Source organism: Mastigoproctus giganteus, chromosome 12 (assembly GCF_048544385.1).
Source record: "Mastigoproctus giganteus isolate SK-2022 chromosome 12, ASM4854438v1, whole genome shotgun sequence".
NCBI classification, from domain to species: Eukaryota; Metazoa; Arthropoda; class Arachnida; order Uropygi; family Thelyphonidae; genus Mastigoproctus; species Mastigoproctus giganteus.
In genome coordinates this window covers 18389198-18413394 of record NC_143586.1, presented here as the reverse complement: position 1 = coordinate 18413394, position 24197 = coordinate 18389198, and the positions used below count along the sequence as shown (strand labels likewise).

At 36.5% G+C, this 24197-nt stretch overlaps 1 protein-coding gene across 3 annotated transcripts in view; it reads left to right on the top strand.

Annotated features, from left to right (window-relative positions):
- LOC150076749 (G protein-activated inward rectifier potassium channel 3-like) overlaps positions 1-14434 on the top strand; it is a 36369-nt gene extending 21935 nt beyond the window's left edge. For 2 of the 3 annotated variants that reach the window (XM_090386440.1, XM_090386441.1), the window contains exons 3-4: positions 6726-8201; positions 13762-14434. In XM_090386440.1, coding sequence (XP_090242566.1) covers positions 6813-8198 — 1386 coding nt within the window. In that variant the 5' untranslated portion in view covers positions 6726-6812 and the 3' untranslated portion in view covers positions 8199-8201; positions 13762-14434. Of the gene's footprint in view, positions 1-1262; positions 1515-6725; positions 8202-13761 lie in introns of those variants that run through there. The other variant, XM_090386442.1, reaches the window with a different exon arrangement.
- The last annotated feature ends 9763 nt before the right edge of the window (positions 14435-24197 follow it).

Sequence of the window (24197 nt, the reverse complement as noted above, 5' to 3'; positions counted from 1 at the left end):
TCGAGTACTGCATACAGGTCTGGAGGTCTCATTTTAGGAAGGATGTAGAGCTGCTGGAACGAATACAAAGAAGGGCAATGATTGGTGAGGGGATCAAAGAGATCACTTACCAGAAAAGGCTTTGTTTTCTCAAACTGCAACACCTGGAGACTAGACACCTCCGAGGAGATCTGATTGAAGTGTTTAAAGGTTTGAATAGATATAGTAAAGTCAATGCTGATGGAATACAAGAGGACTCTTTTGCTCAGACCACACTACATGAGTGGGCATAAATTCAAATTGAAGAAGGGTGGTTGCAAGATAGTTGTGCAGAAATTCCCCTTCAGCCAGCAGGTGGTTGATCGTTGGAACAAACTCCTATCTGGTGTTGTTGTAGAGGTGGTAATTTGAACAAATTGAAGATGGAAGTAGTGTTAACAGTGGCAAGCGATGCAATTTTGCTACTATTAATACTGATATTACTAATAAAACAATGCGTTTAATCCTATTATGTATTCTTTCCTGTCTAAAATAGAAATGTGAATGAAACAGAGATATAGGGGAAATCCCTCGGTTGCATTCTTCGAATCCAACGCCCACGTATTTCCTTAATGATTTTCGCGGAACAAACAAAGATAAAAATTGCGTGTCTCCAAATATCTCAGACAGCGAGTTGCCATAAATTTAAAAAAATAATAAAATCCTTCTAAATTGTGGACAACCGGTTTTCAGTGACCAGCGAGTGGAGAATAAATTAAAAGCTATCAGAATAGACCGAAGATAACAACAAGGGGAAAAAATTGCTTTAAATATTCAGGAAATACGTCACATAGGATGTTACACGACCAGGTTGTTTTGTTATGCTGAAAAGTAGACCCTTCTTTGTCCCACCGAAATGATAACGTAATGAGGAAGTGCAAAAGATTTCTTAGTATCGTGTGTCTTATGGAATTTCAAAAGGACCCTGAATGATGGAATATTAACCCTAACTACTCCCTTTAAGAATATAAATCGCGCAATTTATTAAAGATGTTACTCAGGATCAGTTTTCTCAATGAAAACTGGACTGAGCGGGTTACATTTGATTTTTTTATTTATTTAATCTTGTGCAGAGGATGTAAGAGCAATTAGGTACTTGATGCGCGCGCCAATTTACTCCAGTGCGCTTTGTCGGGATGTTTTCCTATCTGCGGAGCATTAGTGGGGTTGACAGAGGGCTGACAGCCATCAGTGAGCGGTCTTACCTGGGTCGGCTTCGACTGAATATGAGATCTCTCTCTCTCTCTCTAACCGCTGTCCTTTGACATGCCAACACACTTGACCCCTCATTTCCGATGACGTAGTAACAAGTCTCCTTAGTAACAAGTCCCTCTTCTATAAGGGGAGTCTATTAAGGGGAGGGTTAGAAGAACGTCTTATAAGGAGTCTGATAAGAGCCCTGTTCGTAATCTGGTTGTTGGTGTGTGTGCGGACACAGGTGGTAGTGACATGGATGGAAGCTGGACCCAATCCACGAGAAAGTTCCATAGACGCCGGTAAGGGCCTTTGAAATTCTGCTATTAATTTTAAGTTAAGTTAATTACGTTTTAAGAATTTTTTGTTTATCTTTTATTTCTTGCCTTTTGAAATTTTTTGAATTTCCCTTTTGATCTCGTTTTCATCTCGTTTTGAAAATTTCTGTTTCCTTTTTTTTATTTTTTTTCCAAGTTGCTTATTGTGTAATATTTATAAATTATTCATCTTTGTAGGGAAGGAGTATTTTTCCCCTTATCTGCTACTCCACATGCGCAATCACTTTGTTGCGTAGTCAGAACAGAGAAAAGTATTGATATAGTAAAAAAAAAAATACTCTGCAAGTCTGAAACAAGGCTTCAATGTCTTCCGGACAATGTACCCGATCCTCTCTTCTTCTCTCTTTCATTTAAGTAGCACAAAACTCTTTCTTCTTTTGCTCCAAAGTAAAAAGAATAAACACTGAAGGCATTCTTTTACTTTCTAAGCGCCATCTTGTTGACTTATGCTGACGAGGTCATTTAACAAGGGGGGTAGAGATCTGATTGCACCTGCTCTCCTCTGTTAAATGATAATACTTCGCTTGTTGCCAAGGGACGGCTATTTTGATGAGGAAACAAGATCCTCTGCAGAAATATGCACGCCAGCCTCAGAAGGGATTTCGAGAAAGAAACACAATTGAAGAATTCTAGAACGAATATGGCTTCCTTTTAATAGCAGCACCAAGAAAGAAAGAAGCGAAAACTAAATATATCACCAACTAAAAGAGTCCATCTCTTATTTAAAAAAAAAAAAAAAAAAGGCGGCTTAAATAATACGCCCACTGGAAGTGGTACGATAAAACCTGGTTGCTATGCAAACCAAAAACAAGTTAAACTTTCAATGAAATCCCCTTCCTGTTTGCTATGGTAACCGCATGTCCATTTCAATTTCAAACAATGAGATCCCCCTTTCTCGTTACTATGGTCACCGTATGCTAATTTCGATGCCAAACAATGAAATTCCCTTTCTTGCTGCTATGGCAACCATATGATAATTTAAATTCCAAACAATGAAATTCCATTTTCTTGTTGCTGTGGAAACCATGCGGTAGTCCAACTTTCAAACAATGAAATCCCTTTTCTCGTTACTATGGTAACCGTAAGTTAATTTCAGCGTCGAGCAATGAAATCCCCTTTCTTGTTACTCTGGTAACCGTATGCTAATTTCAATTTCGAACAATCAAATCTCCTTTCTTGTTGCTATGGTAACCGTATGCTAATTTCAATATCGAACAATGAAATCTCCTTTCTTGTTGCTATGGTAACAGTATGCTAATTTCAGTACTAAACAATGAAATTCCCTTTCTTGCTGCTATAGCAATCAGATGATTATTTAACTTTCAAACAATGAAGTTCCCTTTTCTTGTTGCTGTGCAGGCCATACGCTACTCTAACTTTGAAACAATGAGACCCCACTTTCTTGTTGCCATGGTAACCGAAATCTAATTTCAGTTTCAAACGATGAAATTCTCTTTTATTTTTTGTCATGGTAAAATCCTACCAATCTAGCTTTTATTAGTTTCTAAAAAAATAATAAAATAAATTGAAGTTTATACACAGCCCGAAGTCAAAACAGTTCACACATTCGTTGTGACTGCAATGGCTGCGTTTAAACCGTTTCGGCACCACAGTTCATAATGAGACGTGCATTTTTCTTGGGAGAATAGGGATTCGAACCCATAAAATCCTTACCTCGTAGCCGTTCACGCCAACCAGTGAACCCAACCGGCCCGAATTTTGTTAAATTTTTATCAGTGCGTATTAACTGATGACATTTATCAATAGTGATGATCGAAAGCAAATTTATGGCAGCCATCGTGGGGGTCCATTCTCGGGAAAGGAGACGAAACGAGCAGAGAATAACTCTTTGGTGCCAATGGAATGATGTTGCCGTCTCCGTGAGATCTTCAGCGTTTTGCAGAACGCCATCCGATTGTCACAATACGTGCCAACAACTTGGTGACGTCATCAGCAAAGGCCACTGAACCTGCGATTGTTAGTAAACGCTGGGAACAATCGGCGTACAGCTGTAAAAAAGGTACACCGAAAGGGCAAGAAGCGAATCTCTGCCATTTCCGTTTGCTTTAATGCGCCATATTGTCGATCCTCTCGAAAGAAAGGATTAATCGGAGATTGAACCCTAAAGAAAGGGGTTTCTGATTATCGTGTTCAGTGGCCACTTTCTACGAATATCCTCTTCGACACAAAGGATTTTTTTAGAAATAACTCCGAACTCGAATCGTTAATGGAAGGTCCAAGCTGGGAAAAATACGAATAAAACGAAAAAAATGATTTATGATTTTGACCCCGCATATATCTGTAAGATTCTGATCCTTAAGTTTCAACTTGACTATTTCAGACTCATTGACGCTCGGCAATAAACAAGATGAAGTGTTGGACTATTTGCAAGTGCTAGAACCGCTCGCCGATGATTACAAATGAATCTTAAAGTAGGAGTAAAACGGGTTTTGCCCGTCCCTGAATACAGTCAAGTAGCTTTCGCTTCTAAATTTGCATAATGTCAATTTTTCGCTCTCTGGAAACGTAAATGGATCTATCAGCTTGTATTATTCATCCCGGACTTTGATCAGAGATTCCACTTGATCCGTTATGCGGTAAGTTTTGTTTGTTTTCGTCTCCTCAGACGGCAGGGAGATTAGGGGTGTCGTTATCTGCTGTCTGCCAAGCTAGTCTCGCCCGAGGACACCTTTCTTAGAAAACCCGGCCAGTTGTAAATCGCCTACAAAACTCTTCACAGAACCTCGCGCTATTTGCTGCGTTGAATTGACTGGTGGTGGTTTAGAAATTAGTTTCCTTTTCGTTCTCTTGACAGGCGTCTGTTTGCTTTCTGTTTTCCGTTTCAGTATTGTAATATCTTAAAAGAGGTCAACCGCTGTTCGTGTAAGAACTGGTCTCGTGATTTTTGATTACAAATGCAATCGTAGAAGGCCTTATCTCCCTACTTTCTTATCCAGTAGCTAAATGTAGCCATTGAACCCATCTTATTTTCGGAAAGCCCCAAAATTGTTTGCTAGTGACAAACACAGATGTGAACAGACATGTTTGTTTATTATAAGAACGTGCTACCCACCATAAACGACTCGCATACCACAATGGGACAAGAGTGACAAATATTAAAATCTATTTGCAAAAGCTGTGTTCAAACGAATCAGAGAACAAATTTTGTTGGGGATGGACTACTTTTATCTACACAGAAGAAGCCCTTTATTATTCAAATTAACTTTCAGATGCAAACGTACCCATCTTCTGAAAGAAATTCAACAAAAAATGCTGAAATTTCAGTCCATCTTGACTTTTAATCTGCTTTTAGGGCATACATATCCCTGGAAAACATCGAGGAAATGTAGTGGTCTTCCTGAAATCTCTGTTCTCAAAGTGCATAATTCACTCCTAGAGTGAATATCGGCATCCCTCACAGAGGTGTGTTATCAGATCTGCTCTTCACAATTGTATTCCTGAAATCTCTTTCTCAACATGACAGTTTTTTTTTTTTAAATCTACAAATATTTATCAAATATCTTCAAAATTGATTCTTCTTAAAGAGTCATGGTCACCTACTCTCTCAAAAGAAACTCAAACTCAGCATCTATATAACCAGTTTCTAAGAATGTTATTGCTACTACAGAGTACCCCTGTTTGTTAGTCCTTTGTACCAGCTCAGAGAGAAAATCTTCCTTTTTAAAGACATCTTTCTGCAACAAAAATAAATCAAACACATGTGAAACATGTATGACGTAAAGCTCTCTCATGAGGATGCCAGGATGACCTCAGCAATTTTGGAACAGTGGAGTTAAAAGAGAGGTGGAAAATGACATTTATCTACTGATTTCTGGGTCTGTTGGTCCTCAAACAAAAGGTATGAAGCATGACATGGCGCATTGTCAAGCTGAAACTTTGCCCATACTGCTACCACAGTGTAAGAAGAGCAGAATTCTTCTAGCAAGGGCTACTACCAGGGAATCTAAAACGCTGTCAGAACTGATATTCATATCACAGATTGATCACAATTTGGTGATGGTCTTTTCTCTTTCTATCTGTCTGTTTTTCATGGTCCTTCACAGCCTCGTGTCATTACAGGAATTCGAAATTGGATGACCCCCAAGATTTCTGTTCTTCTTTTCCTTGTTTCGATTATTATTTAGAATCTTCCAATCCTAATATCTGCTCAAATTCTGCTAGTGAAAGTACTCAAGTGGAACGAAATCCTTAATTCCACCTCAACACCTTGTCCTTTAACTAAACCTTGACTTTTTCAATAAATATCTTAAGACTATTCAAGATTAGAATGCAGAATACCGCATCTGACTTTAATCCAAATCTCCATCTTCATTTATGCCTATACTAATGCTCCCAAAACTCATAAAATAATTATTAATCAATCCAAACTCAATTCTGAACAATCTAAAAGTAGAAAGCTTCCTCCTTGTCCAAGTGTTCAAGGTTTCTGGTTCTTTGCCAAAGTTGTTGGCCACAAATTTTATTGCATCCTCAGCTAAAGATAAAGCTACCTTCTAATTAGTGTCCTACTTTTTTCCTAACAATGGTGTCAATGATCTTGGAAAATCACCATCTACCATACTGAACATACTCTCACAATGTCTCCCGTAATCTTCAATTAAAAGGATGTCACAACAATTTTTGAACAACCCCGATGCCAAGAAAGCTCCAGGTCTTGATGGTATAATTCTTGTCTGTTTATTTGTTATTAAGAAATGTTGAAAATCTAGTTCTAACCAAAGCAGAACAAATTTCCTTTTGATGATGAGCTTTTTGTAGTGTCATTGACTATTCCTGCAGCCACAATTCTTGGTAATGTTGCAATAACTGTCAAAGGAAGCGCAACAACTATAATCATGCGTCATTGTGGATAATAACACAGTTGTAATAAGCAGTTCTAAAAGTGGACCGTATTCTTCAGTCATTGCCTTTAACCTGGTGCCTACTCGGTTGGAAATTCCTTCACGTGAAGATCTTTATCGTTTAACGTCATAAATAACAATTAATAAGACGGTTGTAGCTTGGAACGAGAGGCCAAAAGTACCTTATCGTGATACAGGAGAAAATTTATTGATTTCCAGCTGTAAACAAAGTTAATATCTAGGTTAGCTTTAATCCCAAAAATAATCAGCTCTTTTATCTTCATTATACCATGATTTTTTCTTTATTTTTTAGATTTTTCTGGTGACACTCTAGAGAAAGAACGTCTTCGATGTAGTTGTATTTCGAAGTAAACTGCAGGATTTGTGGCTGCTCACAAAGATGAAATACTTGGAGCAAGATAACAGCGCCATCTGGCAGCTTTTACCCAGCAACAGCATCCAGGCCAATGGAGAAACTGAAGGGGACTCAAGTCCAACTCCAACTCCCACCGAAAACCAACAATCCATTACGAAAAACAGCACCTTCTCCAGAAATCTCTATCTCAACGGATACACTAAGTGCCTGGAAACCCATTATGGCTCAGGGTCAAAGTTTCGCCAGGCTAAAATCATCCCGGGCAAAGTTAGGAAACGGGTCGTATTGAAAAATGGAACTGTTAATCTATCCAAAGAAAATGTATCGAAAAGAGGGCAGCGCTACCTGCAGGACATTTTTACAACTATGGTGGATATACAGTGGAGATGGAATCTGTTAGTTTTTGCAATGGGATTCATCTTGAGTTGGCTGATATTTGCCGTAATTTGGTGGTTGATCGCCTTTGCCCATGGCGATCTGGACCATATTGATGAAGAGGATTGGATCCCTTGTGTCATGAACCTCAAGAGTTTTTCAACCGCATTCCTCTTCTCGGTGGAAAGCCAGCACACCATTGGTTATGGGTTTCGCTATACCACGGAGGAATGTCCCGAAGGTATTTTCATGATGTGTGTGCAATCAGTGACTGGTGTGATGATCCAATGTCTTATGGCCGGGATCGTATTTGCCAAGATAGCTAGGCCTAAGAAGCGGTCGCAGACGTTAATGTTCAGTCGCTATGCAACAGTTTGTCTGCGGGATAGAAGGCTATGTCTAATGTTCAGAGTTGGAGACATGAGGAAATCTCATATCATTGGAGCCAAAATAAGTGCTCAACTCATTCGTAGGAAAATCACTTTAGAAGGCGAGATCATCCCTTACTATCACACTCAGCTGGATGTTCGATTCGATGAAGGAGATGACAGTGTGTTTCTCATCTGGCCGGCTACGATCGTACATGAAATTACTGAATCGAGCCCGTTTTACAACATGACAGCTGAGGACATCTTTCGGGAGAATTATGAACTAGTGGTGATTCTGGAAGGAACTATTGAATCCACTGGGCAATCCATTCAAGCCAGATCGTCCTACATTCCTACCGAGATTCTGTGGGGTCATCGATTTGAGCAGATGGTTGGCTTCCAAAAGGAAACTGGCGAGTTCCGGTTGGATTACAGGAAATTCAACGCCACCTACGAAGTGGAAACTCCCTTATGCAGTGCAAGAGATTTTTATGACTACCGAAGAATGCTATCAATGTCGTCTAGAGCCGCAAGCTACAGTGGGGCAACCACAGAAGGCATGAGTTTGGCATCTTTTCGTAGAAGTGAATCAACTCCAGATGCAGAATGTGGATCATCTTCCAGAATTAACACAATTGATGATCCCAAGGGGTGTGTCGAATGTTGAAGGGTATGTACACCAAAAGATCCCTTTCGACTGTTATGTTGATTTATGTTTTGTTTGAATGCATTTGGTAAACTTATAAAGTTTCATTTTTATTTATTTGTTTTAGATTCTTTGGATCAATGGGGTGGCTAAAAGACAGAGACAGTTGAAACAGTTTTGTAATTAATCTATAGTATAAAAACAACATGATCAAGACATGTTCATGAAAAAAAGACAAGTGTCTTGTCTTTTAATGACATTGCAGTTACCCGCTTACCATTGCTTGCATCTCATTATCGAAGGCCTTATGTTATATCTCCAAGGGGGGCAGAACGACATCAGCTTGTACACCTTTGGAATTATCTGATTTAAGAAGAGAAACGTCATGAAAGACGTAGAACAGTGAAGTCATTTAAATGGAATGACGCCACAAATCTGCGTCTGTATTATCTCTGTCCAAAATATATCTAAACAGCACAAAAGCCAATATTGAGTTAGAAGAGCCGAATAGGGAAGCAACTGGATTGTGTAAAGCCCTTGTTCCAAAATGGCGCAAACCCTTTTTCAGGTCCAAGTCCAGCTCTTTTCTGAAAATCTACAAAGGCATCGCATTGAATTGAATGTTTGAATCTTTGTAAGCGTTTTGAATGATTCCCCCATAGAACTCACAATAGCATCATGGAGCTCTATTTATACACTCAGTGATCATCAATTCATAATAGACTATACCACATAGCTAGCACTATAAAAAACCAAACAGCTTTGTACGCTAGAGCAATGCTAATTTGCATCTGGTCATGTAATAAAGAGAGCATCCTCGAGTTGGAGATATGTAAAAAGGTGTCCTATACATCTGAGGTCACAGGAAGAAGTAACGCAGACTTTTTCTGGAAAGAACAGACCTTTTATTCATGGTCTTCAGACCTGAATGGAATATTCCAAATGCGGTCTAATCATCGTCTTGTACAGAAGGATAATGACATCCTTCTCCCTACTGGAAAAGGTCCAACATGGGCAGGACATCATAGGCCTTCATGCCAGATCAAATCGTGAAAATTAAGCAGTTTCCTTCTAAACTCCAGCTCCTTTCCCTTGTTTATACGTAGCTCCATGATTTCTGACGGATGGTATCAAAAAGATTTTGATAACCTAGATATATAATATCAAAATTGTTAGCTGAATCAAGTCCAAGGGCTCTCCCATCTTCGCCTGGAGTCTTGCCCTATTTTAACCTCAGCATTTCTTTTTAATAAATACTTATCGGAGGTCATTACATCGCTTAATTTACATCAATCTGACTCCTTAACATTTCAGAAAATTCGAGCTTCTTGTCGACTGTATTTATCAATAAGAAGTATCTGTTCAACTCGTATGCCATTTTGCTGGTCTTTCTTTGGACTTTCCATTGCAATCAAATAAGGGACCTGTGGATTTACTCTCTCCTTTCTCGTATTCGCATATGAGATCTCCTCATCCTTCATAAATTGCAATCACATGATTGTCTGCAACTGTCCAATAAGTTCCTTGCAGATTTCCGTCACCATACCCAGTCTACCCAGTTAATAGAGTCAAAACAATATCTCATCTCAATAGTCCACTCTCTTGAAATTTAATCTCTCGACTTTGACCACTTACAAGTGGTCAAAGTCAAAAGATTCACCGAAATTAAATTCTTCATCTCCTATCTTTGGGTGACGCGATGTCTTAGTAAGCCAAGCTACATCAGCATCAGTTCATCTGACTAACAACTCAAATTCATTAAATATTTTTGCAATACTCCATTATTCATGTTTTAGTGTGGTCCTAGATTGCTGGAATATATTACACTCACTGTCCAAAAAATTCGAAACCTTTTTTGCAACTGGCCTCAATAGATGTATGGTAGACCAGTCACATGGCATGGTCACAAGCTCTTTGTTGGTATGAGATAAATAGTGTTCACTTTCTTCAGGCTCTTTAGTCGATCCAGTCGTAGGGAAGACAGAATCTTTCCAATTTTTATAAAGGTGTTATTCTTGGAACACGTTTAGCCAATACTGAGAAAACATGAAGGAAATCACTGAGTGGAAAAGATCATGTGGTCTGACGAGTCTCGATTTACACTTTTCTGCACCAATGGCCGGTGGCTTCGTGGTATTCGAGTATGTTTTATTGGTACAGACTGGAATCGCTCATACTGTTTGAAGGTCGCAATACTTCCAATGAATAACTTACTGTAGTATTGGACCAACTTCACCCCAGAGTGGTTCATTTTTACCCAGACTGCAATGGATTCTTTGAAGATACAACTATCCACCAGGACAAAATTGTATCTAAACGGTTCTAGAATCGTTTCCAAGATTTCTAACATCCACCCTGGCCGCCAGAATCTCCAATCCATCCCACCACGTGTACGGGCAAGAGGTGGCCCGTACACAATGGCCATCAATGAATGTGCTTCTGTTACCCTTTTCGTTCAGTGTTTAGAATAACTAAGGTGGAATGCAAGCGATTTCAGGGCTTATTTATTAACCATGTCGATGTTGACTTATCAAGTTTGATTCAACGTGATCTACATAAATTATTTTGGTTGGATGAGAAAGAACAGCTCAGAAAATCCTAGAGTCCTTGACTCTGGGGATGCGTTATGTATCACCATAGCCCAGAAGTCAAGTGAAAATCTAGAGCCTATCGATACTTTATGCATTTAAGATTCAGATTAATCCCGGTAATGAATTCCAAATTACTCTAAGGTCTTCCTTAACTGGGATGGTTCAACTGGTCTCAAATGGAAGTTTAGGTTTTTTCCTGCAGAAACCTCGTGTTTAATTTTCTGGTAAAAACAAAAAAACCAACCTTAAAACACAATTTACAAGACTCAATTCTAATAAAAAGCGATGCAGAATGATTTCTAGTGTCTATCAGTTATGGCAGTATGTCTGGCGTCTTGCGATGGTGACCTCTAAGAAAGCCTCCGGCAAGTTTTCATGACACAATTTCCATATCCTGGAAATGTCTCTATAACCTGCTTACAACACTAATCGACATTTCAACCATCTCTGGCGTGCCTCTATGTAAGGTAGGCCGACTCACTTTCTCCCCAATGCCTTCCACTTCAAAGAATCATCAAAATCGCGTCTCCTTGACATCTTTATAAATATTAATGAGGTAAAGTTCACGGTTTGCAGTCCAAAAATGAAATTGACGCGATCGATTTAAGGGCCTGAGAGAATTCTGCGCACCCCTGTAGCGTGACCTGGGGCCTGTGACATTTATGCTAGGGTCATAAAATGGTAATTAATAATATTGCCAAAGTTTTCCCCAAAAGAAGTCCTTTTAATACGTTTTATGTTTTTCAAGGATCCATTAGTCAAAGACTGATTAATCCGTGTAAGGAACTTGCCTTAATTCATCTTAGGATGGAATGGAAATCTTCTTCTACTTCTCCCCATTTTTCGTCAACAGAACTGCCCAACCCCTCTACTATTTCTTTTTTCACGCCTACAATTGCAAATACCCAACGTTGGTAAAACCCATCTTTGTTCGTTAACTGCAACTTCCTTTGCGCAAGACCGGAAGCAGAAGGTATATTTATGCATAGTGACAGAGCAATGTACCTCGCTGATGACTAACAGTGGTTACGATTGCAGGGTGGGTTCAAAACCCATCTGGATGGGAAGGAAATTTGAAATTTTATAGACATTTTCATGTGGTAGTTGGAGTTTCTGTTATGATGTGTGTGGAAGACAGAAAGAGAGAGAGAGAAGTGGATTTTGTTTTATAAATAAATGCCTGGAGGTACGCTGGTGACAGAAGAGAATTAGTAAAAAGGTATTGAATATAAATGCCCAATCCACACACGCAAAATAAGAAAAATAGGCCTCACTTCTAATTCGCTGTTATGTTTCAAAATTGTTCTTCCTAGATGAAATCACTCCGAGATTCGCGTGTCCCAAACAATCCCCATTTTTCTTTGCATGAGCGATTCTGTTGTCACTGTTTGAGTGTATTCAAGGTCATCAAAAACCAGCTGGGACAACACTATCCTGTTGCTAGGCGGTAACTCACCGAGTACGCTACTTTCAGTAGATTGGGGGTTGGGGGAAGGGGGAAAATAAGGTAGTTCATCAGGAAAGATGTAAATATACGAGTTGGGAATAATTTTCATTGTAAACAGATAATTAGCGATGATGTAATTGGCCTCTGTTACATTCAGGTGGGATGGGGTTATGACAGAATACATGGTTGTAAAATACGATTGTAATTTTGAAGATTAATTTAAAAGAATAAGAACTAGAAGATGGCGTTGGAATATTCGTAATAGATGCTGAATTTTTTTTGGGGGGTGGGGGGGGGGCATTTATTAAAAATAAAATAGAAGTGAACGTGAGGATTATAGCCTCTAATTTTAAATCAAATTATGAGATTTCCTTTTTTGTTACATATTTTCAAAAGCATCCATCTCAAAGGTTTTTAATGCTGAAAATCAAGAGGTCCTTCCACATATCAAAGGCGTAAATGTGGCACAAAAACAATACTTCAAGAGCAAAGCCACATTAAATATTCAGAAAAATATGACGTCCAGTGTGTAGCAAATAACATCTGAATTCAACCATGCCCAGGAATGCTCTGTTTCAATCCATACCATACGCAGGGATTTGAATAAATTGACTAATTGGGTGTCGATGGACCATGCTTGTCTTTGTTAAGACAACCCAAGCACCTGGGTCCATTGATACTAGTAGAAGGTGAATGTAATCCAAGGGGAGAACCTGAATTTTGTATCAGATCTACTGCACCTTTGTCCCAATGATGATGGCCACTTTATGGATGATGGAGTAGTGCATCGTGCTATAACCGTGCAAGAATGGTTCGAAGAACACGGATTTTCACCATATTCCATTGCACCAACATTCATCTAATCTCAGTCCCATCGAGAATGTGTTTGTGGGATATGCTGGAGAGTGCAATTCTTCAACCAAGTCCCCTTCCTTCAATTTTGTCCCAACTATGCGATATTTTGCTAGAAGATTAATTACATTTAGACCAGAAATCACCAAAATAACAGAATGGTACCCAAGAGGAGCTAGAAGAAAACCTGGAAGAGAACGATGAAGATGGACAGATGAAATTCACGAGTTTGTGGGTTCCGGTTGGAACCCACAAACTCGTGAACCATCCAGTGGTTCATGAAAAATGGCCATCCAGTTGGAACTCACTGGATGGCCATTGCACAAAACAGAAGGAAGTGGAAAGTTGCTGGAGAGGCCTTCATCCTGCAGTGGATTGAAAATGGCTGCTGATGGTCAACAAATTAACTCTTTCATTTTCAAGAAAAGTAAAGAGAAAGGAAGGGAAGGGTTTATGAGTTATCATTATTAATTAAACTCTTTATTACCCATAATGTAAGTTGAGAAGGTGAAAAATGCGATTAGTATTTAAAATCTAACCCCTTGGGACATTATAAAAATGTACAAATGATCCCCTTCATGTTTGTCTTTAAGGGGTCTAAATCTCCCCCCGAACCCAGATTATTAATTATTTATTAAATTTATTAATTAATATTTACATTATTTTATTTACATTTATATTTTTTTGTTTTCAGGTTGCTTATTTTTGAGGAAATAATAAATCTCTGGAATTTTGACGCTGTTCATCTGTGATAAATAATCCGAGTTGAAGCTAGATTCGCAAAACAGTCACAAGATGGAGCCTCTGCATAATAACCAAAGACCTGCTTTTGGAACCGGATATGAGTTTTTTTAATGAAAAATAAGAGCTGGACATGATTTAAACAGGTGCTTTTTTTTTATTTTTCATAGTGCAGGTACTAAGAAAAACCTAAGAAGAAAATAAGAATATTTAGCTTATATTTTTGAATCTATATACACAAAGTTGGCCCCTTTTTTTGTAACAGTTATTCGTGAAATTATTTTTGATAATTTCTCTCAGCTACGTGCGACATCTGGTGGTACAGATGTTATCATACATTGAAGAAAATTAACGAGAATTTTTTTCTTTTTTTTAAATCTATTTCTAATATAGAAAAAAATAGCGTGTTTTATAAAATACCATCTTTTTGATATTCTAATATCATATGATGAATATTTAACTTAGGAAACAGCTAAGAAATTTAGAAAATTATGCATTCTACTCGAGGTTACTAATTATTCTATTAAATGCATATATAAGTGTCCTTTTATAGTACAAGTGGAGTTCCTAGAAAATAGAACGTTTTACGTTTAGACAAAACTCACTTTAATAAACACACACATAAAAAAAAAAATAATTTTTCTTAGGAGGTAAAAGATTAATTTATATCCCTAAGAGATTTCAGTTCATGTGTGTGTGTACGACGTATATAACAATTTGGTTGATTATAATTATACCAAATTAATATATATATATTATTATCTGCCCATGATCTGCTAAAATTGCGTTAGATGGCTCTGTATTTTTATAGTGCATCTTTATTTACGGTAGCTAAAAAGCATTATAGAAAAATAAATTAAAAAAAAAGGCAAAAAATGCTATATGAATATATATACTGTATATTGTAGTCATTTACTAGAAGAGTTTAAAAATATATAAATCTGTGATGAAGTATAATATTTTGCCTATCTGTGTATCTTTGAAGAGTAGGTAGTTTATAATATACTGTATATCGAGCGAAGAGATATTTTTTATGGTTGACATGTTAATTGTAGTCAGGAGAGCTGTGATCAAATATATTTTTCTCCTAAATTTTTCAAAATACTTTATAAAGTATTAAGTGCATTTTCTAGTACGAAAATTTGAGTGAAAAATTAAGAATCTGAATATTTGTTTTTTTTTAATGAGTAGGACTCATTGAGAAAGAATTTTCTAACGGAACTTGCTCTTTAGATTAAAAATTATTAGTAGTATTAATTAACCATAATTCAGAAATATTTTTATAATCTACTGAAGAATTTTTTTCGAATTTTTTAAATAATTACTGGCGTGTTTTGTTTTAATAACCATGATTATTTTTTAACCTACTAGATGGCGCTCGTGTGCGTAATGTCAGTCCATAATGAACATTTTTTTTTAAGAAAAAAGCGAAAATTCTAGTCTTGATAAGTGTTAATATTACTCATAAGGGACCGATCACATTATGCCTTATTATTGTAATATAATCCAGCCTTTCCCTATGGAAAAAAAATATATATTCTGTAGTTTTTTTACAACTTTCAAGCTGGCAGACAAAAAAAAAGAAAAAGATAAAGAGAAATTATCGAAGTTATCACGCTATTTTATCCATATGTTAAACAGGCCTGATTAGCAAAAGCGCATTTTTAATTTTTAAAATATCCATTTAATAAATAATTGCTGTAAAATTTGAAATTTTATTAATTATAAGGGTTGGTTTATATTAATATCCAATCAAAATAAAAATTATACGTTTGGTTTTAACCTACTAGATGGCGCTCATATCATATCCAGGCCTGATTAATTTTTCAAAATCCATTTAATAAATAATTGCTGAGAAATTTTAATATTATAAAGATTTATTAATACCAATGTGCGCTCAAAATAAGAATTATAAAATTATTAAATTAAAAATTATAAATTTAATTTAGAATTTAAAAAAATAAGATCGATTTCTGATTAAATTTTACATTAATTTTCAAAAATTAATTAAATTTATTAAATCTTAAGAATGATTTTAAACGTATCGAGAAAATTAACTGGATGATAACTTAAAATTCGTATTTAATAAATAATTAATGTTTGAAAATTAATTTAATTAAAAATTTTAAAATTATTAAAATCATTATATCTATGATTAACCCTTCCATTTTCAGTCAGTCATTTATAGTTGCTCATTATCATTAATCTGTTGATATATTTAATAACATATTTCATCAATTAGCTGCTAGTTGATCTCTTAGCACCATATTTATACCTAGAACTAGCAGATGTTCCATATTGCCTTTACATTGTTTATTATATGGGTTAATTCGGTCCTGAACTCCGTTTAGTCAAATCCTGGTTGTAAAAGTATTGATTTGTTTCCTCTACAGAAGCTAAAGAACTAACACCGCTTGCCAAATTCCAAATTTAAATCTTGAATGCCAAATTCCAAAGATAAATCTTGAATTCCAATTGTGATTGCAATTATAAGAAATGACATTTAATTCGTCTTGGAGATGGTTACAGAAAATGCTCTAGTGTGAATTGACTACCCAGCTATACACTGACTAGCCAATTTATTAAGACCATAGATCGATGCAGATAACGGAGAATTGCAATGGTCAAATTCAACAAGTAGTGATATTTGATTCGTTAACGAAAAAATAAGCTAAAAAAACACTCCAAAATTCAAGTCATATGATTCAATGAGACTCAATTTAAGCTTTCCAGACCTCTTAAATATAAGAGCACTCTTAAATTCCAAATTTCAAAGATAAATCTTGAATTCCAATTGTGATTGCAATTATAAGAAATGACCTATAATTCGTCTTTGAGATGGCTACAGAATATGCTCTATTGTGACTTGATTACCTAGCTATACACTGACTGGCCAATTTATTAAGACCATGGATATATGCAGATAACGGTGAACTGCACTGGTCGAGTTCAATAATAGTGACATTTGATTCGTTAGCGAAAAACAACGCTCGAAAAAACAAGCTAAAAAAAATTACTCCAAAATTCAAGATATACAATTATCCAGAAATCTTAAATATAAGAGCACTCTTAAATTTCAGAGTAATATAGTCAATTGAAGCTAGAGCATCTCTTTTTAAATAAGCATATATAATTTTGTGATAAAATGTTGCTTAAATCTTTCTATCGAAAATCCTTCTCAATACTGTTCATCGCTTTAGTTGACTACACAGAGTTCATGACTTTTTGACCGTCGTATTATCTTGACTTTGATTTAATGGAATATTTAATGGAGATACCTATTGACTATAGTAATGATAGTTATGCGTTGGTAAGGATCTCCCATTACAGAGGAGCATTTGTTGCTAAAGAGTAATGTTAGTTAATTGTGCCAAAATATGAAAGACACTCAGTATGTAGAATCTTTACTGCAACTACCACTCCTTGTAAGTCTTTTGCTGCATTTAATGTCATTGTGTACGTTGCTGTTTCATCGATAGGTTATCGAGTGCGCTCATTTACAGTGCCTATGTTTTCAAACGGACAAAGAATGAAAATGTAATTTTGAAATACAAAAATTCCTGAACTAATCGCTATGACAAATTTTTTACTTTATACACTGGCTGGCTACTTTATTGAGATCATTTCCCAATAGCGAATTTGGTTACCTTTTGCTCCTTGTTTCCATAAACCCGTCGCAGGTATAAAGATATCACTAGAAATATTATTACGTAGTTAGCAAAATACCTTCTAACTGTTGCAGAGATGGGATTTATTCATCAAGTCTTCATTCCAGTTTATCTCACAAGTGCGATCGGAGTAGGGTACTGTGCAGACCAGAGCAGTGTGGTCGCTGTCGTGTTCACCATTTATATACGCATCCCTCTCACGATAAACGTTTAACATTGTCATATGCACTCGATATGCAATGATACTCAAGTAAACTACATTGTCTACAGTGCCTGCCAGTAAGGACCATACCACGAAAGCAAACCCCATCATTATTTCTGCACCTGTGATGTCAGTACACAGAAGGGTGAGATTCATTACTTCATGTAGTTTCCCTACACATTAAATATTCCAACACTTCATGACAGTGCAAGGCAAGATTCATCAGACCAAGTGACTTTTTACCAATTGTTCTTATTCTACTCTTCATTTGTGATACATTGCTCCTTTTTTCTCTGTTTCACTTCAGAGAGAGAGATCCTTAATTAGCATGAGGGTTCTGTGATCTGAAGAGTGGTGATCCCAAATGCTATGTAGTTCTAATAGGTCACAAGGTTCCTGCATTTGAAGAATTACTCAAGGGTGTCACCGTTTCACCCCAACCCTTTTTACATTAGATTTACAATATACACGTGTCTATTTTACTTTTTTTTTTTCTTTCAAATTTCTTCGTACTTCAGTTACTTATCTTGGAACACCTGTAAAGGGTAACTGTAAAAGCGAAAACCAATTTGTACGCACACCAATAACTTGTTAGATTTGCATAAATAAGTTTAGGCATATAGGTCCTCATGGATCCTTATAAAGTGGCCAGGCGGTGTCTTTTGAAAACCGATATGATTATGAGTTTTCGTAAGCGCACTAACCAGATTTCCAACTCTTCGAAATCAAGAGATTTTAAATTAATTCCTTGGTATTGAGAACATGTCATCCTAGTTAGTTCTTAAAATGAGTTGATGATCTAATTCAAAGAAATATATGTTTATAGGATTTTGTTCAAAAGCATACTTGTCTAAATAATTAGATTAAAAGTGGATTTTGTAATGTTGTTTCCATGTTTTGATTCCGTTTGGTTGCACAGCTCTGTGGAAATTAAACCAAACGACATTATTATGAACTATGAATCGAATTCGAGTTCGTTATATGTGACTTTTTTGTCACGTGATGCAACAGAAAATACGATTGAGGACCAAGTTCCGTTGTTGTATTAAGTGCCTTCAACGAATGTTTTTTTTCTTTTTCAATAAAAATGGCTTTTTGCCAAAATATTGCATAGCTTATTTCTTTACTATAAAATACACAACAATTACTGGTCATTAATATTTGTGTACAACATTGTGCACATAATTGTGTACAACATGGTGAGATATCAGAAATTATTTTTGGTCTAAAGCAGGTATAGTATAGCATTGATGGCATCATATTTTTCTGCTGTGGCAGTTGTACGTAAATATTGGAAGGATGGTTGTAAATGTATGACACTTGAAGAGGGTCCACAAACCACCATGATGGCTTTGACATATCTACCATACTTTTATAGGGTAGATATATCAAAGTTTAAAAAAATCTGCGGATCAAAAAGTTGTAATTAAAAAGTCTGCGGGTCGTAAACTTGCAATTAAAAAGCATGTGGATCTAAAAGCTGTAGTGTAAACCAACATGCCATCTTCTATTGCTCTGGTGCCACACAGTGAAAACTTGCACAATTCCCAACCCCCTTCTAAAGAAGAGTGTTCAAAATTGGATGATGAACCTGGTGAACCGGATAATTGGGATTACACCTTAGAAGCCTGTTCATTCTGGCCGAATTAAAAATAGACAACGGATATTGTCTATAAAAAAACAACTTGTGCAAGGCTCAAGGGGTAGAATTTTTTTCAGCCCGGTCTGTGTTTGTTGACAGGAGAGACTGCTTCTACAGGGATGGGATACACTAAAATAGAAAGGGTGCAAGAATTTTGCTGATGCTCGAGGAAGTGTTAGGTGGGTCGGAAAATAGACTAAAAGGTTAACAGTGGCAGCAGGCAGAGGCAAAAATTATTCTTGCACTGCTTCTATTAGAATGAGCAGCAGCCTGGAAAACAAGGTAATGGAGATTTCAAGGACTCCTGGGAGTCATAGTGGAACAAGTAAATGCACGGGCTGTGTTAGGGTAACTAAGAATAAGAATACGTGCAGAGACTTGGTGTCACATAGAAATGAGGAATGCAGAATTGGAATTTGGGGCGTACAATGTGTACAGAAAGGACAGACAGGACATGAAGGGAGGAGAGATTATGCTGTTAGTTAAGAAATACATAAAATCTAAGGAAGTGCATCCAATTGATGTTAGTGGAACAATCAGTGTTGAGTCTGTTTGGTGTGACATAAGCACTGGGAAAGGAAAAATGAGAGTATCTGTATGTTATAGGTTTAATGAATCTGATCAGTATAATGAGCAATTGTGGAGAGAAATAGACTGGGCCAGTAAATCAGAATGTCTTTTAATGGGGGATTTTAACTTTCCAGATATTGACTGGAACAATTGGTCACCCGCACACTAGAAAGACTTTTGTGGATTTATTGAATGACTGTTTTCTACAGCAACATGTTCGAGAGGCAACCAGAGAGAGTAATACTCTTGATCCGATTATCAGCAGTGATTATTCATGCATTAAAAATTTGCAGATAATGGAACCACTGGGTTACAGTGATCAGAATGTACTGATGTGGGAATTACTTAAAGATGTAACTACCAACAAGGCTAAAGGGAAGGGCTTTTTCTTTCATAAAGGTGACTACAGGAGTCTCAGACAGTTTTTAAACTCTCTACAGTGTGATCAACTGATAATGTTGCCAACGTTGAATTCTAAATGTGAATTCTAAATCTCCAAAATTAAGTCCCTCTTCAGGGACTTAATTTTGGAGGCTACTAGGCTTTTCATTCCAACTAAGAAATACTGTTCAAGGTTTAGGCCTAAATGGAAATCAAATGAATTAATGAGGCTCGTGGCAGAGAAGAAAAAATATATGGGATGCATATAAAGTATCAGGTGACACAGAAGCCTATGGCAGATATAAACTAATCTGTAATCAAGTCACAAAGGAGGTTAAGCAGGCGAAGGCAGATTACGAGAAATCTTTGGAAAATAATGCAAAGAAAAAAAGCAAAGAGTTCTTTACTTATGTAAACTATAGAAGGAAAGGGATGAATCAGATTGGACCATTTAATATAGATGAATTGACTATTGATGATCATGCTAAGGTAACTGATAAACTGAATGGGTATTTTGCATCTACATTCACACATGAGGAGTCATTCAATGAGGGAGTGCCAGAAGTTTATCAAACTCTAACGTGGAGCTAAGTGATTTTGTAATAACTGAGAGCCAAACGGAGGAGAAATTGTTGAAGTAACATAAAAAAGGCTCCCGAGGTGGATGGAATCTATCCAGTTATATTAAAGGAGGCAACAAAGGAAGTAAGCAAACTCTTAGATATAATTATGAGAGCTTCCTTGGACTCAATGAATCTCTTTCAGTTTGAGTGCTGCCATCTGGGGTACTACCTTTTTTTTTTTTTATTTTTAATAAATCCGACAACAGTCGTGCAATTATTTAACGAAGTCTCTATTAACAGATTTATAAAATAAAAAAGAAAAGAAAAAAATTAAAAATTATTCTTATAATTAAAAAATCTAAATAGGAGAAAAATACATGATTCAATTAACATAATTTAGAATTTTTTTGCTGAATGCGTGTGCTTCTTTTATTATCAAAACTAAGTAGACTCCAAACATTGTTGTAATTTTGAATTTTTTAAGTGTTCATTCATTCAGCAAAACATGCGAATCGACTCAAGCAATTTATGGAATAAATACACGTGGGTAGATGAGTTTGTCCTCTCAGATAACCGTAAACTGAAATATTATTATATAATCCCTTAATTTTCACACATGAGGAATTCTGTAGAGAAGTGGGGGCTAGAAGTTTATCAAATTCTAATAAGAAGCTAAATGACTTTGTAATAAACGAGGGAAAAGTGGAGGAGAAATTGTTGAGGTTACATATCAAAAAGGCATCTGGAGGTGGATGAGATCTCGGTTATATTAAGGGAGGCAGCAATGGAAGTACACAAACCCTTAGCGATAATTATGAGAGCATCTTTGGATTCAGGGGAGGTCCCACTGATTGGAGAACTGCAAATGTATCCCCAATTCACAAAGGGGAATCTAAGGGTGACACGAGTAATTACCGACAGTTAGTTTAACTTCAGTTCCGGGGAAAATAATGGAGTCACTTGTTAAAGAAATAATGCAGGATCATCTAGAAAAGACAAGTTATAGTTGAGAGGTAGCATGGATTTGTTAAGGGGAAAATTTTGCCTGTGCAATTTAATTGCTCATAACGATGTGGTAACAAAGCAACTGGATTCAAAAAATAATTCTGATATCACATACCCGGATTTCAGGAAAGCTTTTGATACTGTTCCAAATAGAAGGCTGCTGTACAAATTGGAGCAGTATGGCGTTAAGGGAAAGTTGCTGCTGTGGATAAAAGCATGCTTGGGAGAGGACAGAGAGTAGTAATCAATGGACACTGCTCGCCGTGGACTAATATTATTAGTGGAGACCCACAGGGTTCGGTGTTGAGACCATTATTATTATTTTTTTATTTATCAATGATATTCATGAATGTATAACAGGCTTAATGTCTAAGTTTGCAGATGACACAAAGGTTGATAGAGCCGCAAATGATAGTAACGATGGTATGCGGCTGCAACAGAAAGTAGAAAAGTTGTACAAATGGGCTGAGAGGAGGAAAATGAAGTTTAACATTCACAAATGCAAAATACTGCACATGGGTAGCAGAAAACCCAGAGTAACGTGCCAACTATGTTACACTCAGGGTAATGGAGAATTAAAAAGGCTTAGGGGCTGTTGTGCAGCCAGATATGAAGTTTTCTGAGCTTTGCAGGCATGCTGCCAGAACAGCTTATTGTGTCTTTTCAATGATATTCAGGAATTTTGCTAGCAGGGATAAGGTGATGATTGTCCCCTTTGTATAAAGCGATGGTCAGGCCACACCTTGAGTACTGCATACAGGTCTGGAAGCCTCATTTTGGGAAGGATGTATAGCTGCTGAACCGAGTACAGAGAAGGACAACGAGATTGATTAGCGCAAAAAAGGAATGTTCTTACCAAGAAAGGATTAAGTTCTGCAAATTGCAGCCGCTGGAGATTAGGCACTTGCGAGGTGATCCGATTGAGTTGTTTAAAGCTTTGAATGGTTTGAGCAAGCTCAATGCTGATGGTATTCTTCCTCTTGCTCAGATTATGCACCTGAGGGGGCATAAATTCAAATCGAGGAAAGGAGTGGTTGGTTGATTGCAGGAACGAACTTCCATTTGTCGTTGTGGAAGTTGATAGCTTAAATAAATTCTAGAAAGAACTGGACAAACTTTGGAAGAGAATGGATGAGTGAAATAGGAAGTTTTTTTTTTTTCTTTGATGCTGTATAAGTTTGCTTTCTTGCATCATTTGCCACTACTAATGCCAATGCTAAAGCAGATTACAACATTGATATGTTTGTAAATTGCAACCGGAAAACATTCGTATCATCAGCAAAGAAGAACAACCTCTCTTCAGATGTTGTTATTCATTAAATGAGTTGACAAAATGTGTAATTTGTACTATATGCGAAAATTTTTCTGAATAATTATTTTATAAATAACAATTACAAAGGTACAGGAAACTAAAAATTCCAGGACATGGGACAATTAAAAAAAAAATCATTATTTTAATATTTATCTTGAAATTGAATTGAAAATTATATAATAATCGGTTTTCGGTTAATGTTTTCACATTATAACTTAAATTACGAGCAGTATTAATTTTTATGGGCTCTTTTTGACAACGTGGCTGAGTTAATCGGTCTCTGCCGAAGGTATCGTGTTTTTTTTCCCCTAAACTCCGGTTTTTCTTTCAGCAAACAGAAAATCGAATACAGAAAAATTGAGTTGGAAACGAAGAAATTCAGTGGACAGAAATCAAAAGAGGTGTAACTCTCTCCCCTATTATATAATATTTTCTCAGAAGTAATAGTTCAAGAAGTCCTAGAAAATAGGAAAGAAGGAATTATTATAAACGAACAACAATCGACAATTGAAGTTATGCAAATAATATGGTGTTAATAGCAACTGCAAGAAATGACCTCCAAAACTTGTGAGAAGCAAGAGGAATACAAGGTGTAACTCTAATCCTTTCAATTAAAACAAGAAAAAAATTTAGATATATAAATGGAGATGAAATTGCGTTCCAAATAAAATGTGTAAATGACATCTTAGAGCAAGTAAACACCTACTGCTATCATGGAAAACATTTCGCCTTAGACAATGATCACACCAAAGAAATCAAAATTAGCATCAGACTAGTTAAGGCAAGCTGCATAAAAATGAAGAACGTATTGCACGAAAGAAACTATGCCTTAAAACAAGACAATGAGTTTTATAGTTTTATATATGGCCCATGTTAATGTATGGATGAGAAACGTGGACCCTCAAGAAAGGTGTAGTAAAAAGAATAGAAGCATTTGAAATGTGGGCATTGAGAAGAATGATGAAAATCAAATGGACAGACAAAATGACCAATAAAAAAGTCCTGCAAATGAGTGGCACCAAAAGAGAACCATTAAACAAAATCTA